General features: G+C 29.9%; 3 protein-coding genes across 3 annotated transcripts; all 3 read left to right on the plus strand.

Moving 5' to 3' along the window:
* Nucleotides 1–440: 440 nt before the first annotated feature.
* Nucleotides 441–2,827, plus strand: LOC107608773 (small ribosomal subunit protein uS10c). The gene is made up of 4 exons (XM_016310506.3): nucleotides 441–757; nucleotides 1,695–1,754; nucleotides 1,856–2,208; nucleotides 2,519–2,827. The coding sequence occupies exons 1-3, from the start codon at nucleotides 500–502 to the stop codon at nucleotides 2,165–2,167; spliced, it is 630 nt and encodes a 209-aa protein (XP_016165992.1). The 5' UTR covers nucleotides 441–499; the 3' UTR covers nucleotides 2,168–2,208; nucleotides 2,519–2,827.
* A 2,161-nt stretch (nucleotides 2,828–4,988) lies between these two features.
* Nucleotides 4,989–6,799, plus strand: LOC107608772 (serine acetyltransferase 1, chloroplastic). Its single transcript, XM_016310505.3, has one exon. It carries the CDS (start codon nucleotides 5,180–5,182, stop codon nucleotides 6,320–6,322), a length of 1,143 nt encoding a protein of 380 aa, XP_016165991.2. The 5' UTR covers nucleotides 4,989–5,179; the 3' UTR covers nucleotides 6,323–6,799.
* A 1,301-nt stretch (nucleotides 6,800–8,100) lies between these two features.
* Nucleotides 8,101–11,363, plus strand: LOC107608769 (desmethyl-deoxy-podophyllotoxin synthase). The gene is made up of 3 exons (XM_016310500.3): nucleotides 8,101–9,014; nucleotides 9,263–9,389; nucleotides 10,860–11,363. The coding sequence occupies exons 1-3, from the start codon at nucleotides 8,103–8,105 to the stop codon at nucleotides 11,354–11,356; spliced, it is 1,536 nt and encodes a 511-aa protein (XP_016165986.3). The 5' UTR covers nucleotides 8,101–8,102; the 3' UTR covers nucleotides 11,357–11,363.
* The last annotated feature ends 3,114 nt before the right edge of the window (nucleotides 11,364–14,477 follow it).

Below are 14,477 nucleotides of genomic sequence, written 5' to 3' on the forward strand. Positions count from 1 at the left end.
TTTTAGAAGTTTAAATATTGTTTGGTAAACCTACCCTTACATTGGATTCAAGTGACCAATAATAAAAAAAAAAAAAAACAAAAACAGTGAAACACCATGCGTTGGTGTGAAGTGACAAAGTTGAGTATACAACAAGAAAATATGTAATTTAATATGAACAATTTTACAGAGTTAAGAGTTTTCAAAAGTTTTTATTTAAAGAAGCCGAGTGTAATTGTTAAAAAATAAAATTGTTACTGCCAAAAAATTAGAATGTAAAAAAAAATTGAAATTGGGCCTACTGTTTTTGGTCAATAAATTGGATCGTATCTTCAACAATGATCCATATGAAGTTGAGTACTTATTCATTATGGGCCTCGAACAGTAACTTAGGCCCAAAATATTTTTCTAAATAATAATTTAGAAAACAAATGGATCCACCTGACCAAAAAAAAAAAAACAAATGGATAAAATTTTTCAGATAGTGTAGAGTGAGCTTCTTCACCTCAGAGCTTCTTCGATGGCGATGATTTCTTCTCTCTCTGCGGCACTACTTCCTCCTCTTTCTCTCTCTACCTCTTCCTCCTCGCTCTCTTCCAACCCAAAGTTTGCGTCTTTGTGCTTTCAATCTGGTAACACCTTCAAGCTCAGAACCCCTAAGCTGCTTCACTCATCAACTAGGGTTTATGCCGCGCCTGAAGTTTTGGATTCTGAGGAACCGCTAGACGTACCTCCAGAAACCCTTGGCGATGATGAATCTGAGGCGACCACCTTTCAGGTCTGTGCATATCGCATTTCTTCATTTTTGTTCATTCGAATTCGGATAACTTGAGTTTTCTGGATGGTGAAAATGATAATTGGAAATTGTGCAATGTAATATAGTATATATCTATGTATATTGTTTGATTTGTTTCTCAGAGTGCTTGGTCACTAGAATGAGATTGAATTTAACAATGAATGAATGAACTTAGCTCTATGATTTTTCTTTAGTTTTGTGGATTCAATTATGGATTAGGACAAGGAGCCTGGATAGAATTTTTCTACCATTAGGTGGATATAATGTTCTAGCAAAAGGATAACTATGCAAATGTTTAGGATAAAATTTTATAGTTCAAGCTAAGAGACACACTTAACAAAGGCAAGTTTCTGTTGAGGTTACTAATAGTGATTTATAAATATAATCCTTTTTCACTAGATTGAGTTGTATATATGAATCAAACAATGCTATTTGGTCTGATAGAGTAATGATTGAATCCAGCTACTCAAAGGAGCTGGAATTCAGTTAAAACAGTTTGAAGTTAGTAATGCTTTAGCTTTCAGTTAGAGTTAGTTAGAGAAGTCTGTTAAGAGTGCCAGGTTGGCTCTTCAGTTAGTTACAACCTTCCATTCACATTTCTGTTCCGTGTCTGTATATATAGCAGAGCACTGTAACATTGTAATTAACTTGAATAATAAGATTAAGATCAGATTCAATCACAAAACTCTCTCTCTACTCTTCTTTCTTTCCTCTTCTCTACTCAGGCCTGGTACCTTTCATGGTCTTTGTAAATTCACAGTTTTTGGAACTGAATTTCCAAGAGAGTTTTAATAAAAAATCATATTCTGTCAAAAAAAAGAAAATGATATCTCGCTTAGCTATGAATGAATGATATCCATTCATACTTCTCCTGAATCAATTTGGTGATTTTGTTGATTTTGTTGTGTTGTTTTCTAAGGTTGGAGATTCAGACACTCGTACCACTTCCTCAATTAGCATTGGTGGTGATCCAGATATGGTATATTCATCAACTCTGTTATATCTTGTTCCCGATTCGTAACTGTTTTCCTTAATTCCTTATCAATTTCAGTTTACCTGAAGTTTTCCCTCCATTTTCAGATGGCGCCTAAGCAGAAGATTAGAATCAAACTTAGGTCTTACTGGGTGCCCTTGATAGAGGATTCTTGCAAGCAGATACTAGATGCAGCAAGGAATACCAATGCAAAAACCATGGGTCCTGTACCATTGCCAACGAAGAAGAGAATTTATTGTGTTCTTAAATCGCCACATGTACATAAGGATGCTCGATTCCATTTTGAGATCAGAACACATCAGCGTCTCATTGATATTTTGTATCCTACAGCACAAACAATAGATTCTCTGATGCAGCTTGATCTTCCTGCTGGTGTGGATGTAGAGGTCAAGCTCTGAGCTATCGACATTTTACGGCTCTTAATCCATATTGCACCCGAGTAAGCTTCACTTCACCCATCAATGGTTAAGAAATGTGATTTTTTAAAAGATACAGGGCATTTCGCCTTCAATTGTCATTTTGTTTTCTGCACTACATTTGTATATACCCTAGCAAGGTTTTCAAAAAGTACCTACATTTGTTGCATAGATATTTGTATAGACTCTACTTTGTTGTAGTGGTGTATTACCTTTATTGGTTTGAATTTTGAAAAGCTATGCATGATGCTATTCCCTTGCAAATGTTGTCTCCTTTACACTTTCTGGCATTGTTGATTTTCTATTGATGTCAAATTTTATTATGGTTTCAAGGATTGGATTATGTTACTGAGAAAATTATCTGGGGGAAGACACTTCCAAATTATTGTTTGGACAAGCTTGTTGAGTAGTAACCTGATTTTCCAAGTTGAAGGCATAAACATGCATGCAGTTCTTACGGTTGATTCTTCCCTTGATAGAGAGCTTTGTTGAATTTTTATTCTATGTATGTAATATGATTGATCCACATGCAAATCAAGTGTAATTTATAATGAAGGAATCCTAGAATATTTTATTTTTTCAAGTTACTAAAGCCTGTATTTACCTATATCTATTTATTTATATCGTCATTTATTTCAGCCCTATAGACTTAGTCCACAGAGTTGTAACATTTAAACATTTCATATTCCAATGCTTGTAGAATGAATTACAATAATATTTTGGTTAAAATAATCTTTATAAAAAAGAGGTTCATTAATATTGAATTTTGAATTTACATGGAACATGCTTTTTAATAATTAGAGTATATAATTGTTTGTACATTGGTACTTATCGATAACTGAAGTTATAAATTTATAATCATATAATAATACACGTAAAATTTATGAAAACAAGCAAGTATTTTTCTTTCGCTATGAAGATTGGTCTAAAGATGATGAATACATCGGTGAGATTTCATTATAGAAAAGGTAAGAAATGCAGAACACATGCCTTTGTCTATTTCTTTTCTTGTCTTCTATCATAGCAATCCTTCACTAACCTTTTAGTAAATGAAGAAAATAAAATGATGGTGCTTAAAAGAAGTAAATATAATTATGAATTTACGAATAAAAAAGAGGACAAAAATTAAAACATATACAAGTTTGTAGCTACTTCTTCTTTATGTTGCTTGACCCCAATTATTGCTGCTGCTTTTTTTTGGGTTGGTTTATATTGATGTTCCGGTCAAGAACAAGATAAGCTTGCTTTCTAATTCAACGATTGTGCAAACGAAATTATTATACGATTTTGTAGGTCCTAGACCTTTCTGACCTTATATAAAAAGTATATACAACATAAAGCATCAAATAATACATTTTTTGGTAATTAATAAAATGAGAACATTATTTGTATATCCAAAATTCCAAGTGGAGAATCTTTTATTTTTAGAGGCTGCTATCCACGATTCCATGTCCCCATAATATACAAAGAATAAAGCTTAAAACCTGAAATGGGACATGAGATATAACATAAAAAAGGTACAATATTTAATTATTATAATTAAAAAAAATTATTTACATAACAATAAATTTATGTGAAAATAATAACTAAAATATTGATACATATTATATTAAATTATTTAATTAAATATGCTAAATTATCTAAAAAAATTTTAATTATTATCTTCACATAAAAATAAACAGAGTCATCTAATATGTTTCATTATTATATTCAAGATATATATGTATCTATATATTATATCAATATATTTTAGATAAATCAAATTTCGATCCCCCTAAATTATATGATATTACAAATTTACAATATATATTATCTAAAGTTTATGATTTTGTATATATTTTTAATATATAATATTGCTTATTCTTTAAAAAAGAATTGGTGTAATTTACCCATATATTTTTGTATAGGATGCACACTATTATAGTATAGCTTACTTTTATTAATTTTCATACATTGCATTCTGACCCATACACAGTCTTGTTTTGTTTGTATGGAAGATATTATTATTTATTCTATCAATACCCAAAAATAAATGATAGAATAAAAAACTTTGTTATCACTTATTTTAATTGGAATATGAACAATGGTGATGTAAGGGGTTACATTAGAAGTGCCTTGGATATAGTGGTCAAACAATCTGACTCTATGATGCAAAAATGAACTTTTCTTTTAATCATCAAAGACTCAAGGTCTTCAATACATATTAAAATTTAGAGTAGTGCTAGGGAGCCAATGGCCTAAGTGTACAATATGTACAATGGGCTAAATTTTTGGTTTATGAATTAAATGAACATCACTTATACTATGCAGAATAACCATCCGGATACCAAGGATAACCATCCGGATACCAGGGATAATAAACATCTCATGTTATAAAAAGTTAATTTTGGGTTCACCAAGGTTCGAACTCTTGATCTTCCGCATCTGGAATTCTTATACCATGTTCTGAAACCACTCATCCCAAAAACGTAACTTGACAGGATAATGTAACACTAATAATGATATCTCTAATACTTTCTAAACCTTCATTGTACACATTGTACGCTTACGCCATTGGCTCCCTAGACTTTCTCTAAAATTTATTATAAATGATTGGATTAATGATTTATTGATGGAAGATGTGTTTTATTAATTCAGTATTTTGAGTAAATCTAACAGTCATAAACATAAGTAGATATATTATCTCCAAAATTATCGAATAAATGTTGAGTATAAAAAACAAAAAAAAAATATTTTATTTAATTTTTGGGTAAATATTGTTTTTTTATTAATCCTCAAACAGTTTACATATGATGTTTTATATAATCTAGAGTGCTAGATTCTTGTCTCCACTATCTCTCTCACCAACTCATTCATTCATTCTTCTGTGAACTTTCCTTTTGGATCACAAATCATTGACCAATCTCCAAACACTAATAATCATTTCCTCATAAACATTCTTTTCCTGCCAAACCTACTTTCCCAGAAAATCTTCAAAACTTTTCCAGGAAAATCATGGTGCTCATGGCAGGACGCTCCCTCACTTCCTTTGTCAACCCAACACCAACCCAATTCTCTCTTCTTTTTCTTCTCAATCCAAAGTTCTTAACTTGCCACACCCCTTTTTCTCCTCTCACTCCTCTTCCTTCACCTAAAACCTTGCCTTCTAAGTCTTCTGCTTCTTTTTCTGCTTCAATTGATGCTTCAAGTTCAACGTTGACCAAAAATAACTCAAGGGGTTTCTCCAGAATCTTCAGAAACAATTTCACTGATGGTGTTTGCAAGTACCAGGTGAAAACTCTTCAGACTACCCCTACTTTTGTTGAGGAAGTTCAAGAAAATGAAGCTGTGGATCTATGGCCGAAGATGAAGGAAGAGGCTGAACTTGATGTAACTGAGGAACCTATTCTGAATAGTTACTACCAATCTTCAATTCTGTCTCATGATTCATTGGAATCTGCTTTGGCCAATCACCTTGCTAACAGATTAAGCAGTGCAAGCCTTCCAAGTAACACACTCTTTGATCTTTTTGTTGGGATCTTGAAATCTGACCAAGAAATCATGGATTCTGTGAAGGAAGATCTCAAAGCAGTTAACGAAAGAGACCCTGCTTGCATAAGCCATGTGCATTGCTTCTTGAACTTCAAAGGCTTCTTAGCATGCCAATCTCATAGAGTTGCTCATAAGCTATGGCTTCAAGGAAGAAAAGTCTTGGCAGTTATGATCCAGAACCGAGTTTCCGAGGTTTTCGCAGTAGATATTCATCCCGGTGCTAAGATTGGAAGTGGGATTCTGCTTGATCATGCAACTGGATTAGTGGTTGGTGAAACTGCAGTGATTGGTAACAATGTGTCAATTTTGCATAGTGTGACTTTGGGTGGAACTGGTAAAGCTTCTGGTGATAGGCATCCAAAGATTGGTGATGGGGTTTTGATTGGTGCAGGGACTTGTATTTTGGGGAACATTAAGGTTGGTGAATGTGCTAAGATTGGTGCTGGTTCTGTGGTGATTAAGGATGTTCCTCCTAGGACTACTGTTGTTGGGAATCCTGCTAAATTGATTGGAGGCAAGAACAACCCTGTTAAGCTGGACAAGATGCCTAGCTTCACCATGGATCATACTTCAAATATTACTGAATTTTATGATTACTGTATTTAGATTTTAGCATGCATTTACTCTTCGGTAGGATTCTCAGGATATAGAACATATGAAAACAGGATTCAGGAACAAGAAAAGATAGAATTCTGTCTGTCTCTGATAAATTGTCTCTGAGATAGAGACATTTTGCCTATTTCTCCGAATAAGTTCGATTTCCATGTGTTTCTGTATTTCTGTCCTGAGATAATTACTGAATAAGTTGGCTTAGAGTTGAAGCTTGAAACATGGTTTAGGTTTGTATTCTTGATTTTGGGGAGGGTGGCTTCTTGTTTGTTATGTAAGAGTGAATCCATGTTCTCCTGCTAACAATAAACGAAAGAAAAATAATAACAGCAAAGTGCCCTCAGGACCATTGTATTAGTCTATCAGAAATATTTAGTATGCAGAACAACAAAGCTGTATCTATAAGTGTTGTTGTAAGGTTTCAGAACCATCCTTCTGTAATAACTACTACAATAATTTAGGTTGTGTTGCTTATATAGTATCTTACATAGTATGTTCTTGTTTTGTGGTTCTCCTTGTGAGACATGCTTGTTTTAATTAAATTGCAACCAAATTGTGTGCAGTTATGTAATAAGATCAGTAACAATCATAGGTCAAAAATTGCAGCCTCACATAATCTTCCACTAGGACCATAGGAACTATCAAGCTTTGATAGCATACATCACTTCATCGGCCATAGTTCTCTCTTCGCCGGAGATTGCCAAAGAGGTCTTGAGACACTGCCTTTCCAGAGTGACCTTGCTTTCTTGCCGCAGAAGTTGTTTGCTTCACAAAAGTGGCTGCATGTGATTACTGATTAGTGGAGTGATGCATAAAGTGAAGGAGATGTATAGAACTAGTGATATGATTCTTGATAATATATCAAGACAAAATCAACAACCAAGAATGTTGATAAAAGATGGTAGTCTTCTGTCTTTTGATTGATGAAAACTCCCTTTTGTGATTCCCATTTCCTACAAGGCAGCCTTAAAATCCAAGCCTGGTTAAGGTCTAGAGGATGGAATCATGGAGTATATATATATATATATATGCACAACAGCTAAGCATATAAATGTGTGCAGTAATCTCAGTTGTTTGCAGATAATTTAGCTTTCAAACAATAGTTATTCTGCATCAAGTGAAAATTTATGTGAATGAAGGGGCAGGGGATTCAATTTCTCTACTTGCTAAGCTAAAACAAACTTGAAGATCAGTTGTTTGATATATCAATGAGCAACCAAGTCCATAATCTAACACCATTTTTCCTGATATCAATTTAGGAAAGCAGCTTCAATAATTAAGAGTAGACTTTGTGGATATTGCATATAAGATTGAATTGAATATCTATTTGAATATCTCTGGCTAGCTATGGCCCTGCTTCTAATTAAAGACCAACTCTATATAAACAAATTAACTCAAAAAATATTGATAAATCAGTTATAAAAACAATAATTAACTCAAAATATATTATAACAGGTTTGATTTTCTAATTGCATGAAAATATTTGTACTGATTGGTAAAGCTGTATAACTTGTGTCACAGGGAATATTAATTAGTTTGGTGAAGAGGGACCAAATCCAAAATAGATTGATTAAGAAAGTGCCTAACTTTTATTATTTGGTAGATCATCTTTTTCCTTTTTTTTTCTTTTATATGAAGTGAAATTAATAGTTGAGAATCATTAGATGATTCGACAAGTTTAACTAAATTGTTATCTAACGATTTTCAATTATCAACTTCATGCGAGTCTCCACCTGTATATATCTTACACATAAGCTAAATTCTAAAACATGTTTCCATGATGGAGTTTCATTTCTCATCATTCTCTATCATCCTTCAAAGTCCTATTATCATTATCATCTTAATCTCTTTGATCCTCAAGTTGGGAAGAAAGAGATTCAAAACTAATGGCAGAGCATCAAGTAATAATCTTCCACCAGGGCCATGGAAGCTACCAATTCTCGGAAGCATCCACCATCTCATCGGCGATCTTCCACACCGCCGCCTAACAAAACTATCCAAAAAACATGGCCCCATAATCCACATGCAGCTCGGAGAGACACCAGCCATAGTCATTTCTTCACCGGAGATCGCCAAAGAGCTCTTCAAAACCCATGACACCGCCTTCGCTCAACGGCCTCAGTTTCCCGCCATTGAAGCTCTAACTTATGGTTGGACAGATCTTGCGTTTTCGCCATACGGAAACTTCTGGAAGCAGGTAAGGAAGATTTGCACGGTCGAATTGTTGAGCGCCAAGCGCGTTAGATCGTTCAAGTTCATAAGAATGGAAGAGGTTTCAAGCTTAGTAAGATCTGTCTCCATGAACGTTGGTTCATCCATCAACCTCACTGAGATGTTCTTGAACATGTCATACAGCATCATAGCGAGAGCCACATTCGGAAAGAAAACGAAGGATCAAGACGCATATGTTTCAATCATCAAGGAAACTTTAACATCTTCGTCACTTGCTTTTGGTGTTAGTAACTTGTTTCCTTCTCAGAAATGGTTGCATGTGATTAGTGGAGTGGAACGTAAAGTGAAGGAGATGCATAGAACATGTGATAGGGTTCTTGATGATATCATTGATGAAGCAACATCAAAGATAGATGGAGATGGAGATGGTACTCTTCTGGGTATTCTTTTGAAACTCAAAGAAAATGGTGCTTGTGAATTTCAATTGACAAATGACAATATTAAAGCTATTCTTCAGGTTAGTATTAGTTTAATTTCTCTGTATTATCTGGTTAATTTCATGTTTGTTTATTAAGGTTTTTGAAAATATATAATATAGGAAGTGTTTCAAGTGTATCGGAAACACCGATTTTCTAGTTATTTTAACCGTTGATCTAAATTATAAAAAATATATATAATATATATTAATTGAAATCAACGGTTAAAACAATTGAAATACTGGTGTTTCCGGTACACTTAAAATTTTTCTTAGTATATATGGTGTAGGACATGTTAATTGCGGGAGGTGAAACTACATCTTTAACTGTGGAATGGATTTTCTCTGAGATGCTAAAAAATCCAAGAGTGCTGAAGAAAGCACAAGCAGAAGTTAGGAAAGTTTTCGGCAACAAAGGTTATTTTTTTTTATAAATATTTTTACTGGAAGAATGTTAAAGGATCATCAAAATTTATTATTTTTGGTCATCAGTTGGCTATCAATGTTTAAAAGTAAGAGATAAAATATGTTATTAGATTACTAGATTAAATGAATTGAGTTAAACTAATTTAGATTTGGTCGAGTAGTCAGCTCATTGGTCTGCTTAAACAAGTGTTAGAGGTTGACCAATAACATACCCTTAATCAGGGATGGATTCAGAAAGTTTAGTATGGAGGGACCGAATTTTAGATAATTTTTTTTTCATTTTATAAAAATAATTAATATATAGTTATTAGAGTTAGTTTTTCAAAAAATTTATCAAAACATATATATATATATATATATATATATAATTATAAAATTTTTCACAATTTTATTTTTAATATGATAGTTACATAAAAAAATATAACAATATCAATAGTACATTATAAAATTATAAAGTACCAATAATTTATAGCGTGTTTAGTTAAAAATGATTACATATTTTATTAATTAAAATTAATTCTTTCAAAAAATTTTAAAAATTTGAAAATAAATGATAAATTATTGATTATTTAAAAGACACAATACTTTTATAGAATACAAGATATAAGATATTTTTATAAAAATTTTTCTTTCAACAACGTAAATTTAAAAGAAAAATAAGTATTTTTTATAAAAAAAGAATATCTAAAGTATATAATGTGATTACCAAAATATAACTACGCAAGTTATTATTAATATAATAATATAAATTTTAAATATGTTGATATCAAATAAACAAATGATGTTTTTTAAATAAATATAGAGATGATTATATAAAAACTAATTTGAAAGTTACAAAGACTTGAGCATATGATATTAAATTAGTTAAGTGAAAAATATTAGTAAATTAAACAATTAAGACATAAATCTATTACATAATAAAAAATAATACATATAAAAATACTAAATTATATAATATTTTTTATTTTTTTAAATACATATCTCATATATAAATATAGTTTCTAAAAATTTTGGGGGCCGAGGCCACTACTCGCCCCCTCTAGGTCCGTCCCTGCCCTTAAATGGAGCTAAGTTACACAACGGATTAATCCTTGATCTGTCGAATTAAAAAATAATGTGGAAGTTGATGATTAAGTGATGACTAAAAATAATAAATTTTAATGACTCATAGTATTTTTCATTTTTAAATATGACTCGCATGAAAAAAGTATATATTTGTATATCCATAAAAAAAATAATTTAGATGAATTGAAAATATTTTATACGGTTATCTAATCACTAATCACATCTATGTATTTAGATAATTTTTTAAATAATAAATTTAAAAATTAGTTATATAAAATTCTTATATTAATATTATATAAAAATTAAACTCTTTTTTGTATAGTAAAATTTTTTATATTTATATATCATACTATATTATATTTAATATATACTTGTATTTGTATTTGTGCCACATAGATTTTGTTGATGAGATGGGTCTTGAAGAATTGAAATTTCTAAAAGCAGTGATTAAAGAAAGTATGAGACTACACCCTCCAACTCCAGTGTTACTTCCAAAAGAGTGTCTTAAATGTTGTGAGATTAATGGATATACAATACCAGTTGGAACTCAAGTGTTTGTAAATGTATGGGCAATTGGAAGAGATCCAAAATATTGGAGTGAAGCTGAGAGATTCTATCCTGAGAGATTCTTGGATAGTGAAATTGATTACAAAGGATCCCATTTTGAATTCATCCCATTTGGTGCAGGGAAAAGAATGTGTCCTGGCATTTCATTTGCTGAACCTAATATTGAACTTCCACTTGCACAATTGTTGTATTATTTTGATTGGGAACTTCCCTGGGGAATTAGTCATGAGAATTTTGACATGACTGAAGATTTAGGCAGTACTATGAGAAGGAAAAATGAGCTATTTGTGATTCCCATTGTCCACCATAATGTGCCACTTGAATAACTCTATTTACAAATTTATTCTTGGATTAGAAATTTATACACCGTAGTTTATGTTTATGAAATTTAACATTAAATTCAGTGTTATTTGACATATTTTTTTTTTATTAATTAGTAAGAACTTGATACTGTGAAAAGTTTAAAATATACGTACGAAAATAAACTAATAGATTACAATCTTATTAATATTAAATTTAAAAAAAGTTAGTGTAAAATATAATAGTCTTTATTATAGATATATGATCGTAATTAATAGAACTATTAAATCAATAAAAATTAATTTACATGAGAATATGATATATATAATTTTGCTTAAAATGACAATAATGTCTTCTGATCCTATATATTACTATTATTATTAAATTAGACTGAATTGAAATGCAAAAGTACTGATTTGGTTTAGTTTGTGTGTTTGTTAGTCTTAAAAATTAAAATTTAAATTAAAATAAAAAATTAAATCTGATATTTTCAGATTATATTCTCTAACTATATACTCTTTAATTACTAAACTATAATTATTTTTATTTTATTGTATCATATAAAATATATACATATAAAAAGATGCGTATGAAATACGTATAAAAGCAATCCACTTTGGGACGTTAGTTGTTATTAAATATTAATACGTTCGTTCCGGTTCTCTGCCTTGAACGGTCCTAACTTCGGACTAGATCAGTGTAAAGTCCGGTTTTTCAGTTTTTCGATCGAACCAGTCGATTCGATCCGATTTTTATAACTATGGGTTCTGCAACTCTCTAACGGTAAAAATATTTTCTATCCATGCCAATTTTCCCTCGTACTGGATCAGATTATCTATAGCTGAGCTCAGCTATACAAATCAAAGTCTCTTCTGTTATGTTATAGTCTGGCTGCTCTCTGAAAAGTCCAAAATGAAGTAGTATTCGAAGATAAGTGGAGAATTCTTCAAGAGATAGTAGAAAGAATGTCAAAAGCCAATGAAAATTTCTAAAAAATCTGTATGGATCAGAATCCAGAGTTTAATTTCACTCACCAACCACTCTTGAGACTTTAAGTGCTGAGAAGTGGGAATGCCCACCATCCAATCTGTGGAAAATTAATGTCTATGCAGGTAAAAGAGGAGAAGGATCAATTATGAAATAGGGGCAGTTATCCGGAATTGGTGTGAAAGGATTGCTGTAACGGTCACGTAGAATATGAAATTGTCACTCCTACTCTTTGAAGCTGAAGCTTATATGTGTGCAATGGATCTTAAACTAGTCTATGAATATTGTCTTTTTGAAGTAATCCTGGAACATGATAATGATAATATTTAGGTGATCAATGCTCTAAATAATAAGAAACATGGCAGAAATTATTTTGGTAACTTTATTGCTAATTGTTTTCATTATTCTAGCTTTTTTAGATCAATTTCGTTTTCTTATGTCAAGAGATCTAGTAATAGGATAACACATGAATTGGCTCAATTAGTTTTACCAATCCAAATTCAATGTAGATAGAAGAAGCACCTCTTTACATTTGTAATTTGGCCCTATTTAATATTATGAGTCCTATTTATGAATAATAATTACCTATTTCATCTCTCAAAAAAAAAAAAATTTGATGACAATAAATATATTTTTTTGGCAATAAAGAGCCGTCCCTAAGAATAACAAAACTAACCAAATGTGAGCTATGTACAACTGTGATTTTTGACTTGCAATGGATAAATTTAGTTGGGTTTGGCATCACATGAGCTAATATAATTAGAAAAAGTATAGATAGATAATAAAAATATTAAATAATATAAATAATAAATATGTCAGATATTTAATTTAATAGATATGTAGATGATTTAGTTTATTATTTTTAGTTAGATAACTATTTTTTTATTCGATTTATTCATGCACAGTTAACAATGACTGAATATTCAATTTATCAGATGTACAAATAGTTATTATAATATTAAGATTTAAAAAATAATTTGAAGATGGAATATTTTTTTATTTTATTAGATTAATTTTAAAATTTATTATTTATATTATTTATAAAAATTATTATCTACCAAATAAAATTTAATTAATTATTATTGATACGATAGGAGAGTGTTATGATATGAAAAAAAAAAAGTGTATAATTTAATGATTTCCGATTTTTTTCAACTATTTTAATTAATTTGGACGGTTTCAGTTTGTAAGGTTGACTAAATGTTATTAACTATGTTGGAGAAAAGCTCGAGAAACACGCACGTATTAAAAAATATTATAAAGTTTTTATTTTTATATTTTTTATTTTATATTTATTTATTTATTTATTTTACAATAATTTAATTAATTTAATTTAGTGTGCGTGTGTGTATATATATATATATATAAAATATATATAGTTCTTCTTTTGTGACGCAAGTTGAAAATGTTGAAATAAAAGTATGATTAAATTTTAATAGTGGTCTATGAACTTCACAAATTTTACTATTTTAATTTTTTATATTTAAAATTTATTATACTAATTTTTTATATTTATTTATTTAATTTTAGATATTATATTAATTTTTAAATTCTTTTTAGCGATGAGTTAACGAACAAAATGCTAAATTGATTATGCTGATCATACTAGATACATGATTAAATATTATTTTAGAATTTAAATAAGGTAAAAATAATATTATTTTATAAAATAAAATGAGATAAAATAATTTATACATCATATAAATTTGTATTTGTCTTTTTATTTTTTTATTGTTTAAGTGGCAAAATAAAACGAATGTAGCATCATAAAAGAATTTAAAAATTAATATAATATTTAGAGTTAAATATAAAAAATTAATTTAATAAATTTTAAATTTAAAAAATTAAAATAATAAAAATAGTAAATATAAAAAAACAACTGTTAGGATTTATTCCAAAACTGTTGTTTTGATCAACAAAAATTAGGAGAAGACTTTTTGAAACATAATAATTACAAGATGACGAAAGAGCGTTGTATTGTCATTAAATAAAAGGATTAGCCGAAGATATTTTATTATAAGAAATTAATTTAAAAAAGAAATTGCTAAGTAAACAATGACCATTTTAAATAATATAAATAATTATTAATTAAATAAAAATACATTATATCCTAATTTAATACTACTAATTAAATTTAAGATTAATTTATTCTTTTAATCT

This window comes from Arachis ipaensis, chromosome B7 (genome assembly GCF_059453495.1).
Source record: "Arachis ipaensis isolate K30076 ecotype BB chromosome B7, ASM5945349v1, whole genome shotgun sequence".
In the NCBI taxonomy this organism is placed as follows: domain Eukaryota; kingdom Viridiplantae; phylum Streptophyta; class Magnoliopsida; order Fabales; family Fabaceae; genus Arachis; species Arachis ipaensis.